General features: G+C 44.6%; 1 protein-coding gene across 5 annotated transcripts in view; it reads right to left on the bottom strand.

Annotated features, from left to right (window-relative positions):
• Positions 1-15,900, bottom strand: part of CLIP2 (CAP-Gly domain containing linker protein 2) — a 79,672-nt gene that overhangs the window by 43,833 nt on the left and 19,939 nt on the right. For all 5 annotated transcript variants that reach the window (XM_081172910.1, XM_081172906.1, XM_081172909.1 and 2 more), the window contains exons 2-3: positions 9,740-9,980; positions 2,844-3,394 (exon numbers count right to left, since the gene is read on the bottom strand). In XM_081172910.1, the coding sequence (XP_081029036.1) occupies positions 2,844-3,394; positions 9,740-9,866 (678 nt within the window). In that variant the 5' untranslated portion in view covers positions 9,867-9,980. The remainder of the gene's footprint in view (positions 1-2,843; positions 3,395-9,739; positions 9,981-15,900) is intronic.

Raw genomic sequence — 15,900 nt, 5'->3', positions numbered from 1 at the left:
AGCCAGGGCCCGATTTAGGTTTGATGAGGCCCTAAGCTACTGAAGGTAATGGGGCCCTTTATATGTCCAGCTGTCCTTTGCCAACAACAAATTGTCACTGTTTTTTGTGTTGAATATATGCTATATGGTAATTTATGGACCTAATAGGTATCTAAAGCCATTTGCACATGTCCAACCAGTCCATGCAGAATGTAGGCACCCTATATATAGAAATGAGCAAACCAGTGATATTTTAGAGAGCAGGCTAGCAGGCGGGGCCCAGGACTTACATCATAGGAGCCTACACAACACAAAACCCTGTTGCTGCATGTAGGTTTTATTTTATTTGTTTGTTATCTTATATTTTGGAAATGTACTTCCAGTTGTTTTTTTCCTTTAGGGCCCAAGAGAGTGGGGCCTTAAGCTATAGCTTGTTTAGCTTATACATAAATCCGGCACTGGCTATAACCTTTCAACGTAGGTTTGTTGCTCCATCCCCCGGACTACTCTGGTTGCCTTTTCTGATTCTTTCCCACCTCCTCGATATCCATCTTTAGGTGAGGCAACCAGAACTGTACACTTGGGCTTGTGTGACATTTGCCACTTTGGGTTCGTAAAGGCCAGCACCCTCCCCCTGAAGACGGGCGTTCGTAAGGATTAAGTTTTGCCTCACTGGCCCTCATCCAGTCAGCTCCTGATTCCAAGCAACGACTGAGGAATGCCAGCACCGCACTGGGATTTGAGGAGGAGGAAGAAGAGAACAGCAAGCGGGTTGTCACCAGCATACTAATGACATGGAACACCAAATCGACTGACTAGACACTCCCCTTACAGTGGTTTCTAAATGTCCACATAAAAGCATAGTGCACTGGTTCCTGAGCTGGGCGATATCTGGTTTTCAACAGCGTAATATATCACCAGCTAAACATCACAATATATCACGATGTCTGAAATAAGGATGGAGCTATATAGAGGCACTGGATGGCTTCACAGCTTTCCCCACATTGTGATTTTTTCATAGCACACACACACACCATGATTCATGATATATTGCCAGGTCAAAAATCATGAAACCAGTATCACGATACGGACTTCAAACTGGTTTTGGACAATATATCGATATACAGTGGTCCCTCGGTTTTTTAGCATCTCCGTTGACTAACGTTTCGGTAAACCCTGAAGTAAATGGTTCCGTTTTCGAACATGCCTCGGAAGTCGGACGGCTTCTGCTGAGTGTATATACAGTGGTACCTCTGGATACAAACGGGATTCATTCTGGAGCCCCGTTCGTATCTAGAAGCAAACATAACTAGCAATGGCACATCTGCGCACGCACGCATCGCTTTTCACCGCTTCTGCACATGCCGTCATTCTGAGCATCTGCACATGCGCAAGCAGCGAAACCCGGAAGTAACGCACTCTGTTACTTCTGGGTTGCCGCGGAGCGCAACTCGAACGCGCTCAACCCAAAGCGCATTCAACCGAGGTATGACTGTATGTTATTTTTCTCCATTTTCTTTATTAAGTTTTCAGACCGTCCTTTGCACCTCGGGTTTCGGAACTCGAACAGTCTTCCGGAATGGATTATGTTTGAAAACCGAGGTACCACTGTTATCACCCAGCCCTAAGCGCTTCACAAACCATGGGCCTCTTGAATATCGCTGCAAGTCTCAGTGGCTGTCCCCTTGCCCTGCAAGAAACCAAAGGGCCTAACTTTTAAATGGTTAAAGCCTCAGTTTGGAATGTTCTAAAGACTAGAAATGAATGAACCAATCTGATCCAATCACAAACCAATGTACATAGGACAGTCATATTGCAGGATCAGTAGCAGGTACCCTCAGATCCTGGCGACACAGGAAAGTTGCACCTGCAGAACTTCCATGATGGAAGGTTTTCCACCTTGCATGCTGCCAGGTTCTTTATTCTCCCAAACAGTCCCTGGTGGTGTTTTAAGCCCACTTAACAGCAAAGTCCCATTTTAGAAATGATAAGTTATCTGTTCTCTGATGAACGCACTCGTTTGACCGAAAGAGATGTTTCCACTATGCCTTGGCAGCCTCAGTAAAAAAGAATTGTTTCAGATTTCACCACTGGTTGCCACAGTGATGATTTTAAATTCGAAAAACTCATTGCTATACTTGGCTATTACTGAAAAGGATCACCTCAGCTCACACATACCCACTCAATCACTTCAATTTGTGGAATGGGCAGGTTTATGAGTACCATATAATGTTCATTCCACACTTGGAAAGAATTCATCTTTCTTTGTGGAACTGTTGGAACTCCCTGCCCATTGTAGGCAAATTCACTGCATTGTTTTCGGCCCCTACTAAAAAACCAAATTCTCCAGGCAAGCCTACCCAGACATGTTATCTTAACGCAAATGTTTATTTTAAAACCACTGATTATATTTATATCTGGATAAATTTTACGCCAACGTGTTTTCAACAGGTGCTTTTATCAGTACACTATTACATTTTGTTAAAACCGTTTAGAGGTTTTTGCTGAGCAAGCAGTTACATTTAAAAAAATCTGTCGTTCTTCATTTCGGTTTTAAATCTAAGATTTCTTATTATTATCCTGAAATACAAAGTTTGGGAGCTTATATTTCTGAAATCTCTTCTCCACCCCACCCCCGCTTGTTGGAAAGTTGCAATGGCCACTAAACAATCGTTCCTTTCGGCCAACAATAGTAAACGGCCAATTTATTTACTGTTATTAAATAAATAATAATATTTAAAAAAATGTATTAATATGACATTTTTCCATCATCTGTTTGGGAGTCACTCAATTTGTCACAATTTCGGAATTTTGAGGCAATATTTCAACCTCTCCGAAAAGCTGGGCGGAAAGAAAAGACTCACCAGGACGCGGTCTCCAAGCCGGAAGTCTTTGTCCCCTTTCTTCACGGAACCGCTGTCCGAGAGGTTCGACCCGGACTCATTCCCCGTTTTCATTGTGCTGTTGAGGACGCTTTCCCTGAGAGGGATGATGCGCGTGGAGAGAGGTGGGGTGGACGTTCCCGAGTGCAGGGACAAGTTCTGAGCCGTCAGCGACTCCACGGAATGTGCGTCGCTTCCGGAACCTTCCGCGGTGGGCTGGCGGGTCAGCTTGGAAGGCCTCGTGAAGATCCCCTGCAGGGGCTGGCACTCAAAGTAGCGGACCCCACCCACCGAGCCATCGTTCTTCCCCACTGGGTCATCCAGCACGACGCCCGCCCATTGTCCGGGCGCAAACTGAGTCTCCCCCAGGTATTGTACCACACCTGGCTTCACGCCGTTCACCCAGACACGTTCTCCCACCACGAAGTCCCCCAGGAAGTCATCGCCCACCTCGGTGACTTTGGACCCTGCGGGCTTCTCGGGGGCAGCTGTGGAAGAAGAAGAAGCGGAGGTCTGCTTATGCAGAGGCGACCCTGTAAAATAAAATAAAGGGACATGAAAACAAATCCTTCAAGCAAGGAAGGCCCTATTAATGCTTGCCCTGAAGAAGAGACGATCAAGAGGGGGCATTTGTTTTAATTGTTTCACACCATCGCGGAAGAAGAGGCGGTCCCAATAATAATTTATGTACCGTGCCATATTAGAAGCAAAAAAACTTGTTTTGATGAATTGGAAGAGCAGCAAAAAGGAAGGCACTTTCTATCATATGTGGTGGTATGTAAAAGAAGAAAAATGATTTATAATGAATTGAAGAAAATGCTTTAAGATAACCTTTAGGGATTGTGAATATAGAAATTCTGAAGGACCTTTAAAATTTGCTATTGTATGCCACAACTGCAGCCAGAATGGGAAGGTGGGAAGAAGATGCTATGCCAACAAAGGAAGAGTGGCAGATTAAATTGATGGATTCTGCTGAAATAACAAAACAGATGGGTGTAATAAGAAACCAAGAGAAAAAGGAATTTATTACAGAATGGGAAAAATTTGTAGAATATCTGAAAAGTTCTGGCATGCAAATAAGTTCATTTGTAGGATTAACTTAAATCAAGCAGTTAAAAATATTACAGTGGTACCTCGGGTTACATACGCTTCAGGTTACAGACTCCGCTAACCCAGAAATAGTACCTCGGGTTAAGAACTTTGCTTCAGGATGAGAACAGAAATTGTGCTCCGGCGGCATGGCGGCAGCAGGAGGCCCCATTAGCTAAAGTGGTGCTTCGGGTTAAGAACAGATTCAGGTTAAGTACAAATTAACTACTTAACCCGAGGTACCACTGTACTAAGATAAAATAATAAAAATGGCGTAAACTGGAATATGCAGTGTTAAAAATCTAAAGTAGAAAAGGAACCCTAAAAGGGGGGGATGGAATTCAAATATGCAATTGTATTCGAAAATGTGTTTGCAAGGTGTGTATTTGGAATCTTGTGAATAATGATAAATATATTTTTCTCAAAGGGGGGGAGGGGAGAGAAGGGATGGGAAGCAAACTTGGGTACCAATTCTTCAATTCAAATGTCTGAAGAGTTGTGACACCAGACACCGGAGAAGATTTGTTCCCTGTTGTTGCTGCACCCAACAGGTGTAAACAGCAGGGAAGAAGATTAGGGGGAACAATTCCTATCAGTAAGAGCTGTTCAGCTGCCTCAGGAGGTGATGGGCTCTCCTTCGACCGGGCTATTTAAGCAGAGGCTGGGCAGCCATCTGTTGGGGATGCTGTTGCCGCATCCTGCACTGAGCAGCGGGTCAGACTACATGACCCCCAGAGGACACTCCCTACTCTCTGATCCAATTATTCTAGCTCATGCTCTGCCGCTCCCCATTTCCTACAGCTCTGTAAAGGAGTTTAAACGGGCCTGACAGATCCCCCCTTCCAACTCCCAAGGCGGCCAACACGCCAGCAGCAGTGCCTGGGGATCAAAATGGGAAAGAAAGAAAGAAAGGTGTTTTGCTTCAGCTGGTGCCAGACATCCTTCACGAGGTTTCTGCACTTATGAGCATTAGATTTTAAAGCACAGGTGACCTTCAAATTTACAGGTATGCAACGGGAGGCCTGTGGCCAAAAGAATCTGGCCTGCAGGCAAAAGTGGCAGCGGAAAAATCCTTAACCATTTGGGGGAGGAAGTGTGACAAGAACAGGGCAGCTTTAACTCCCCTCCCCACCCCACCAACATTTCCCATCGGCGTCCGAATCTCGCGTTTAATCCTGTTATGCCTGTGTGACGGGTCTGTGCCAAGACGGCCAGCTGTCAGGCGGTGCGGAAGGGGACACGTAGCAGCCCAGTTTCCATGGTTATCTGGTAGAGATGGGGGGGGGGACGAAGCCTGGATTCTAAACACCACAAATATCAGACTTTCTCCAAAACCCACGTTTGGGGAGGGGGCGTGTGCGAAGAGCCCAAAGGGGTACTTTGCAAGGGGGTGGGCAAGGGCAAATAGTCTAAAGATCCCCTTCTTTCAATTTAAATAAAAAGTACACTTCTACCAAAAGTGGGTGTCACCCAATCTTTATCATCCACTGTTTTCATATGTTGACTTTTTAATGTTTAATGTTTTATTGTGTTTTTATATCTGTTGGAAGCTGCCCAGAGTGGCTGGGGCAACCCGGTCAGATGAGCGGAGTACTAATAATAATAATGATGATGATGATGATGATGATGAAGCAGAAGAAGAAGAAAAAGCTGAGATACGGAGCAAAATGTGCAGGAAGTATTATCGCCACCATGAATTCATTCACCCTCTTCTACACAATCAAGGCGTTGCAGAACAAAAGCAGCAAAATCTGTTAAACACATGCAAATAACCAATACATTTTAAAGACTACAAAACAGACATACATGCAGAAGAACCATTCGCCCATTCACTTTGCAAGAAACTTGTATATTGGGCTGATTTGGAGTACTTGCTCCCCATCCACTGCGGAAAAATTCCCGCAGGTGCCCATGCAAAGCCTATGAGCATCTCCCCAGTCAGGGACCATAATTTAGTTTTCATGCCGATAGCCCCCGGGTTCAAGCCAAGGTGCCTGCAGGTAAATTCGTCCACAGGAAACAGGAGAGGCCTCTTTCAGACCCCAGAGAATGCTTTAGATTAACTCAGACTCTTGGGTTCATCCAGTTTAGCGCTGTCCACACTGAATGGCAGGTCTCCAGGGATTTCGCCTCTCCCAGCCTTACCTGGAGAGATGCTGGGGACTGAAACTGTGGCCTTCCGCATGGGGTCAGCCTGGATAGCTCAGTTGGTTAAAGCGTGGTGCTGATAATGCCAAGGTTGCAGGTTCGATCCTCATATGGGGACAACTGCATATCCCTGCATTGTGGGGAGTACTAAGAGATTGGGCGGCCTCTGAAATCATCCTCTTCCAAAGTAGCAATTTAAATGGAGGAAATCTGACAAACAATTGCTTTTATCCCTTTCTGGTGGAACCCCCCACTTCTGCGTCTCCTCCTTGTCTTCCTTTCACCTTTCCCCAGAATTTAGACTGCAAGCTCCTGGGGGCAGAGACCTTTCCCCTTGTACTCTATAAAGCACTGTCCCGCTGCAGGGAAACCTTACGACTAGGATAATCAGAGGGTGTTTCAAAAGAAACAAGCAGCCAGTACAAAGATGGAGGCGGAGATGAAAGGAGGAGAATAACCATCAGCTGCTCACCCTGAGGAATAAAATATATGGCTTTGTGATGCCTTGAGAAGCGGCCCCGTCCATTAGCGCTCGTTTGTGGGACCAGCCTCCAGGCTTAGTGCCTCATTGTTTAGGCACAAAATTATCTTCAGGCTTAGTGCACAAAATTATCTTCGCTCCTGAAGGTCCCGTGGGGTGAGCTGTCTTAGCGGCCACCCGCCCGGGCCTCACACTGCACTCAGGAGCTGCAGTTGGGCCTGTACAAAACCCAGCCATAAATATGCGGGATGTTAGTATTTAAAGAGTTATCGGCTCTGTGGTGCCCAAAACAAAACTCACAAGCAAGTGAGATGGCTCAGTTGGTGAGGATTAGATTTTCAATCTCAACATCATGGGTTCGAGTCCTGAATTGCAGGGGTTGGAGTAGATGACCCTCGGGGTCCCTTCCAGCTGCTCAATTCTGTGATTTTATTATGTGATCCAGCAGGCTCTTCTTGCATTGATATATAACAAGCATCCCTCTCAGGCCCAGACTTCTCATCTATCCGTCCCCTAAACTAAAAACCCCTCTCCAAATGTTGGTAACTTCATAGATTCTCTTTCCAAATGTTCCAAATTTTTTTAAAAGGGCATCCCAACCTTAGGAATCCTCACCACAATCTAAATGAGTAGCCCAACCCAATTTGCTGCCGAAAAGCTTCAGCGAGGAAGGGGATTGCAACCCTCCCCCCCAAAAAATAGCAATTAAAAGCAACTCATAAAAACCACACTTTTTCTAAAGATAAAAAGATAGCTAATCAAACAAATTGATTCCGCTATCGTTGCTTCTAGAAGATACGCTGGTATCAATTATTATTCCACAGTGAGCTTTTTCAAAAAAAAAAAAACACAAAAAGATGGGGGGACAGATTTGCAAATACAGTGGAGTTTGCTGATGCTTCGAGGGCACACAACAGACAGGAGTGGATTCAGCAGCTGGCAGGCATCCATTTACGCCAAGCCTGGGCAGCCAATAAAAAGCTGCAATTTTTTTTTCAAAAATTTGACCAGAAACTGTAAAGAAGCACTGTACGTTAAAAGCAATAAAGAGCCAATTGTGCACGATTCATTTCACGCCCTGGGGATCAACAGTTTTCATTGTACAGAGTGTCCACTGCTATTTTAAAGGGGGCGGAGAGGGGTGGAGGGGCGAGAGAGAAAGAAGAGAGGTTTTTAAAAGAAAGCCTCTCCGCTGCAAGAATTAAGGATTGAAACTAAATTCAGGGACAAGTTTGTGATTCAGTACGTTGGAAGTATGGTTGTGTGTGGTTGGTAGTTAGTTAGTTAGTTATTACAAAAAGGATCATTTTACAGGAAACAAATTGCCCAACAATCTTCCAAGATGGAGCCTAGATATTAACAGTGCTTCAAAGTATGTTAAGTTCCTGCTGGGGACAGATATATATGTCCATTTCGGTTCCATTTCTCCAGTCTTAAGTTCAGTTCCTCCACATTTCCACAGTCCGTTCACAAACTTCTTTATTCAAAGGTCCTCATGAAAATTCATCAGCATTTTCAGAACAAGTTTCTCCATGTTTTTGTAAAGCAAATTTCCCTAATATATTGCATTTCTGCACATACTGTTATCACTATCTTAGCGTGTGCGTTTTTTTGTGTACCCAGTACTTGGCTGAAGAAGTGCACTTCAAAATTCAGAGATGTGCACATTCCTTGGGATGGCTGCATGCATTGTTTCAAAAGGTGCAGATTAAAGGATAACTGAATCCAATTTCCTCCTCATCCCTCATTCCTGCTCACATTACTACATTAAAAAACAAACAAATTTTTGTGGCCTGTTCTTAAGGTTGAAAATCTTGGGTGTAAATCCCACTGGGTTTAACTATGACTGAGCTGTGGAAGAGAGGAAGCATTGCACTTTAGTAACCTAAGCGCAGATTAAAATTGCATTGACTAACTGGAGAAATGGCTCCCCAAAATTCCTACTTAACCACCACTGGGTGACTGGCTATTTCCAGGCTAAACAGAGGTGGCTGGGCAGGTTACCACAATGGATCAAAAAGGCTGAGAAAAGGGTGATAGACCAAAGAGAGAAAGAGAGAGAGAGGAAAGGGTGATTATGCTTTATAAAGTTCCCCCACTCACTGGCCCAACACCTCTTGTTAGAAATCCGCTGTTTCTTAAAAATAAACCAATTTATAGTATAAATATCAATGATGGTAACAATGTTCAGATGCCTCCTGTGAAATTTTGTACACTACTTTTGGAATTCTTAGTAACTTTTCAGCGCCAAGTGAGAATATCAAATGACCTTGAGGAGAACATCCTGATATTTATAGATGACACAATTACTTTAAAAGTTATGTTACAAAGGTTCTTTTTTTGTACTGTATATGGGTATTATTTCTCCCCCTTTTTTTCTTTCCCCCCTCTTTTCACGTCACACACACACATACACACACACAAAATGTTACAACTCTCCAATATCTGAAATTACAGTGGTACCTCAGAAGTCGAACGGAATCCATTCCGGAAGTCTGTTCAACTTCCAAAACATTTAGAAACCAAGGTGCGGCTTCTGATTGGCTGCAGTAAGCTCCTGCAACCAATCAGAAGCTATGGAAGTCGCATCAGACATTCGGGTTCCAAAGAACGTTTGTAAACCAGAACACTCACTTACGGATTTGTGGTGTTCAGGAGCCAAAACGTTTGACTCGCAAGGCGTTTGGGATCCAAGTTACAACGGTATTATTATTTTTATTCATCCTAGGGCTTGTGAATGCAGCTTCCAAGTTTTGTTCCTTCTCTGTGTGCATGTTTAATTTCTATTTTTGCACTGTTTTCCCTTTATGCTTTTTTTTTTTAAAAAAAACCACTCTGTTATTAAACAAATTGTGTTTTCAGTTAAAGAAGTATCAAAAAAGGAGAGGACACAACGAAGACACCTTATAAAGGTCCCTTCTTCATGGGCCACCTAATGCAGTGATGGCCAAACTTGGCCCTCCGGCTGTTTTTGGGACTACAACTCCCATCATCCCTGGCTAACAGGACCAGTGGTCAGGGATGATGGGAACTGTAGTCTCAAAACAGTTGGAGGGCCAAGTTTGGCCATCGCTGACCTAATGCCTCTTGTTGGAAAACCAACATGGCCGCCACGAATCCCCCGTTCAACTCTCTGCTGTGGCCAGACGCTGTTTCTTACCTTCTTTTGTGGTGGTGGAGGCAGTGGTGGAGGTGGTGGTGGCGGCTGCTGTCCCGCCAGGGCGTCCCACGGGGCTGGAGTGCTTCCCAGCCCTCCCGGGAATTTTAAGTCCACTTGGTTTCAGCATGCTGGCCCAGGTCCGTGGCTCAAGCCAAGGGATTCGGTCGAACTGCCAGCTGAGGACTTGGTGTCACGATGTCAGGCATCTAGGCAACGGGCCCCTTCATCTATCTTTGGAGACCTGGAGGGGAGCCAAGGAGAAAAATTCAGGGGAAGGAGAAAGAAAAGACCAGCTACAGGAAAAATTGTAAGTGGAATAAAAGTGTGCGTCAAATAGCTCCAGCTCCCACCTTCCCTGACCACTGGCCATGTTGTGGTTGGCACTGATGGGTATCAAAATCAAGTAGAAGCAGTGCTTTTTTTTCTAAAAAAAAATATGTTTGGGGTACTCTCATTTTGACTCAATATCACCATTGACAGGAACACTGTGACAGGAAATGAGGCTGCCATCGGGAGTAGCAATGGAACGGACAATTCACCATACTAGAGAAGAAACTAAAAAAATATATATTAGTTTCTTCTCCTGTTAGATTCACAAAATGTTTAGGGGTATGTGTACCCCTGCGTCCCCCCCAGAAAAAAAGCACTGGCTAGAAGGCATCAGGTTGGAGAATACATGAAGCAAGCCAGCTTCTCAAACCATGGTTTGAAAGTGGCTTGTTCCAAACAACCCACAGTTCTCCACACTTGGTTGGGTGTCAAAACCACCCAACAAGCTGTCGTTATTCAAAAAAAGGAAGCCAGAGCTTCCAAATGACTCCAAGCAGTTGCTCCAGAGGAGGAGCATGAGCGCAAGGCTTTACAGAGGCTCACTGCCATCACAATAAACCAAGATTTCCTACGACGTCCAACTGAGGTTTGTGCAAACGAGTGTCTACAGGTTTCATAGTCTGGCAGACTATGGTTTGCCTAAACCAGAAGTTAATTTAGCAGTGCATTGAAAGGAGCAAAGGAAGCAGAGGGCTTGTTCCCAAAGCAATGAACAAGAGTTCGGCATTACATCCAAGACAACACGGCGTTACAGATGCTGAACAACAATTGCTTTTGGGGATGGTGCTGTGGTCTAAACCACAGAGCCTAGGGCTTGCCGATCAGAAGGTTGGCGGTTCGAATCCCTGTGACGGGGTGAGCTCCCGTCGCTCAGTCCCTGCTCCTGCCAACCTAGAAGTTCGAAAGCACGTCAAAGTGCAAGTAGATAAATAGATACCACTCTGGTGGGAAGGTAAACGGCGTTTCTGTGCACTGCTCTGGTTCACCAGAAGCGGCTTAGTCATGCTGGCCACATGACACGGAAGCTGTATGCCGGCTCCTTCGGCCAATAAAGCGAGATGAGCGCTGCAACCCCAGAGTCGTCTGCGATTGGACTTAACGGTCAGGGGTCCTTTAACTTTACCTTTCAGTTGGCTAATTAGGAGATGATCAATGGGATTCTATAGTTAGGAGATTTGGGGGAAATCCATAGAAGGTAATGCCTTAAGAACAGTAGAGGATGGAGAAAATCTCCATAAAATTGGAACGAGGAGCGTGCTTTGGGGAGTTTCTAGCTAGAAACTGAGGCACAGCCTTGGAGTCTGTTACTTATTTGTTCTACTTATTTGTCGTTCTCTCTTTTTGACAATGCAACCCAAAGCAACTTGCAACAATAAATAAAAACACACACGTTAAAACCATCATAGGCAAATCTAAAAAGCATCCACATTTTTAAAAGGCGGGATTAAAACATCCCTCCCCCCCCCCACTCAAGGAGGCCACAGATGATTAAAAAGTCTGGCGAAAAAGAAATGTTTGGGCCTGGCGCCTAAAGCTTTATAATGATGGTACCAGGTGAGCCACTACTGAAAAGGCCTGTTCTTGTGTTGTCGCCCTCTGAACTGATGACAATAGTCACGTTGGTTGGTTCACGTGGAAAGAAGCAGTCTTGAGCTGCATAAGATTTATGGGTCAAAACCAGCGCTTTGAATTGGGCCCAGAAGTTCACTAGCCACCAGGACACAAACGTGTACTCTTTAGGGAGCTGATGCAGAGCTTCTGAGACCCTACCACCCAATTTAGGAGTAGGACTGACTCCCATGCTGTTCCACTTCTGCATAAGCACACAAAGCAGATTTCCCAGAAAACACCATGCACCTCTGTGGCTTTCTTGTCCAAAGGCAGTCAAATCCTGTGTCCTGCTATGCTCGGGACTTCTCAGAGCAAGATGCATTAAGGACAAACTGTGTTGGGATTCTCTCAATCTGGCCTGGCAAACACCTCCCCACACCCCCTACGTCAGCCGCTACTAAGTGAAACGCTGCCAAAAGCCTCCCCCACCAGCTCAGCTTACGCCAAAATCCCCGACTCATGCCTTAATTACTTCCTGTCTCTCAGCTACTGCCATTCCTGCTTTTATGGTCCTTTAAAAATATTGACTTTGTTAACCCCAGCTTCGCGCACAAGCACAAGGCAAAAGAAGGATAGGGATCCTGTGTGGTCCTCCAGCTCCCATCAGACCCAGTCGGCAAGGCCAATGATCAGGGATGATGGGAGTTGTAGTACAACAATATCTGGGAGGCCCACGAGTTCCCCATCTCTGGGCTGGACCGTTGCGGAGACGTTTCCCCAAGAACCGTACAAAAGGCAAGACTTTAATTTGGTCAGGTCAAACTTCCCTTGCTTATGGCCAAAAGGGTTTTGCAAAGCACAACTTATAAGACACTTGATATCCAACAAGTCACATCTGCAAATGCTGGGTTTCTGCAGCTACATTTTACTCAGAGTAGACCCACTGAAATTAATGGTTCCATGAAGCTACTGGCAGGGGTAGCTAATCCCTTTGAGCAGTGGTTCTCAAACTTCTTTCTAAGGGCCACACTTTCAGAATAAAAATTTGCTCATGCCACAACGAATTTTTTTACTGATAATACATACATTGAAAAAAGAAAAAAACAACAACTAGTGGTGATTTATATCACAGAACACAACTACTTTATAATATGATCATGGGACATCCAGTGCAGCTACATAAAAACATGCATCATTCCCAAAATATAATTATAAACAGGACTCTTAAGTATGTACTGTATACAAATTCAATTAGAGTGAGCTTGCTTTTGCTGGGTAATCTCATTTATATTAGGTCTAATTTGAGACAAACAAACTGTCATCTCCTCATCAACACAAAGAAGCCTTTCTCTTTTCTGGTCTTTCATATTCGTCAGAGTTGAAAATCGCTGTTCACAACAGTATGTTGTGAACAACTGTAGAAGAACAGCCAATTCTCATCCTCTCATTTTGAAAAGCTATCTATCAATATTCTGCAAATTAAAATATATATACCGTATTTACTCGGATCTAATGCTCAACCTTTTTTGGCCAAATTACGTTGCGAAAATTTAGGTGCGCATTAGATTTAATGGCACATTTACATTCACCAGCAAATCCTTTTTTTGGTTTCAAGGTTCTGAAAATTCAGGGGCACTTTAGATTCAATGGTGCATTAAAGATAAAGGGTAAAGGGACCCCTGACCATTAGGTCCAGTCGTGGCCGACTCTGGGGTTGCGGCGCTCATCTCGCTTTATTGGCCGAGGGAGCCGGCGTACAGCTTCTGGATCATGTGGCCAGCATGACTAAGCCGCTTCTGGCGAACCAGAGCAGCGCACAGAAATTCAGTTTACCTTCCCGCCAGAGAGGTACCTATTTATCTACTTGGACTTTGACGTGTTTTTGAACTGCTAGGTTGGCAGGAGCAGGGACTGAGCAATGGGAGCTCACCCCCTCGCGGGGATTCGAACCGCCGACCTTCTGATCGGCATGTCCTAGGCTCTGTGGTTTAACCCACAGTGCCACCCATGTCCCGGTGCATTAGACTCAAGTAAATACGGTATATACAGTACTTTACAATACTGAAATGTTTATACGTTGATTTGATTGTCCTTGAATCTTCCCACCACACTCTCCTGCCAACTCTTTGAGAACCACTATCTTAGAAGACAGAATCAGGATTCAAGATGACCTTAAGCCAATGGAGAACTGGGCCAAAACTAACAACATGAACTTCAGTGGGGACAAATAGGCAGGAAGAACCAGATGCACATATATAGGATGGGGGGCACCTGGTTTACTAGTCGTATATGTGAAAACGATCTAGGGGTCTTAGTAGACCACAAGTGTGATGCAGCAGCAAAAAAAGGCCTTCTCACTTGTGGTACCCACCCTGCGGAACACCCTCCCATCTGACGTCAAGGAGATAAGTGACTATACAACCTTTCGAAAACATCTATATTGAGAAGTTTTTAATGTTTGTCATTTTATTACGTTTTTATATGTGCTGGAACTTGCGCAGAGTGGGCAGGGTATAAATAATGAAATTGTCGTGTTGGTGGTGGCTGTTATCTGAAGGCAGCCCTACACAGGGAAGCTTTTAATGTTTAATGTTTTGTTATGTTTTTATATATGCTTTATGTCTAATAATAATAATTGCTACTATAGGCTGCAACAACAGAAGTATAGTGTCCTGATCAAGGGAAGTAATAGTCCCACTCTGTTCTGCCTTGTTCAGACCACACCTGGAATACTGTGTCCAATTCTGGGCACCACAATTTAAAGATATTGATTAGCTGGAACGTGTGCAGAGGAAGGTGACCAAGATGATCAAGGGTCTGGAACTAAGCCTTATGAGGAACGGTTGAGAAGAGAAGACTGAGAGGTGATATGACAGCCATCTTCAAATATCTGAAGGGCTGTCACATGGAAGATAGACGAAGCATGCTTTCTGCTGATCCAGAGGGGAAGACCCAAGCCAGGGAGTTCAAATGATAAGAAATGAGATTGTGATTAAACATTAGGAAGAACTTTCTGATGGTAAGAGCTGTTCATCAGTGGAACAGTCTCCCTTGGAAGGTTGTGGACTGTCCTTCATAGGAGGTTTTTAAGCAGAGGTTGGGTGGTTATCTGTCATGGATTATTTAGCTGTGATTCCTGCACTGCAGAGGGTCAGACTAGATGAGCCTTGGAACCCTCTTCCAACTCTACAATTCTAAGTTATGTCATGTCCACTATTCCAATGTCTCTACTCTGAGAAAGAATGGGGCTGGGTATAATGCACTGAAAACTCTATGTGTGCACACAGTAAGCCAAAAACCAGAATCAAGGATTAAAAAGAACCACCAAGCAATTAAAGGATAAAGAAGCCAAACCAGTAAATAAAACCGAGGATCAAATCAGAGCATCAACGCGACAATTTAAAACCTCTCTCGAAAAACTTTTGGCACATGCACACCATACAGTCAATGCATACAGCTTTCCCCAGAGGATCCTGGGAACCGTAGTTCACCCGCTCAAAGAGCTACAATTCGCAATACCCTTAAACTAGAGTTCCCATGTTAAGTGAAAGTCACATGCTTTCAATGTACAGTGTGGACGGGACCTGTTTCTCATGGACTCCTTGCAGCAGCCAGGCCCAATAAATCCAGGGCTGTTCCTCTTCAAACTGGCCCTTTATTCAGAAGGACTGGAAGGACATACCATACCAATCTTGCCTAGTGGTTACAGAGCTGGTTACTATGCCCTGGGAGACCAGAGTTCAAATCCCCACCCAGCCACGAAGCACAACCACCATCTCTCAGCCTAACCTACCTCACAGGGTTGTTATGAGGATAAAATGGGGAAGAAGAGGACCATGAGCACCTTGGGAAGAAAATGCGGGATACATAAGTACCATATTTACTTGAGCCTAATGCGCCATCAACGGCGTTTCTGTGCACTGCTCTGGTTCACCAGAAGCGGTTTAGTCATGCTGGCCCCATGACCCGGAAGCTGTATGCCGGCTCCCTCGGCCAATAAAGCGAGATGAGCGCCGCAACCCCAGAGTCGGTCACAACTGGACCTAATGGTCAGGGGTCCCTAAATCCACCATCAAATCTAATGCGCACCTCAATTTTCAGAACCTAGAAACCAAAAAAGTATCTGCTGGTGAATGTAAGTGTGCCATCGAATCTAATGCACACCTTAATTTTCGCAACGTGATTTGGCCAAGAAAGGTGAACGTCAGATTTGAGTAAATATTGTATAATAAAGATAAAAAATGGTAGCCATTTATTCTCCATTAATTTATCAGGCCCCC

The sequence above is a fragment of the Podarcis bocagei genome (assembly GCF_964188305.1).
Source record: "Podarcis bocagei genome assembly, chromosome: 15".
NCBI lineage: Eukaryota > Metazoa > Chordata > Lepidosauria > Squamata > Lacertidae > Podarcis > Podarcis bocagei.
This window is presented reverse-complemented; position numbering and strand designations above follow the sequence as displayed.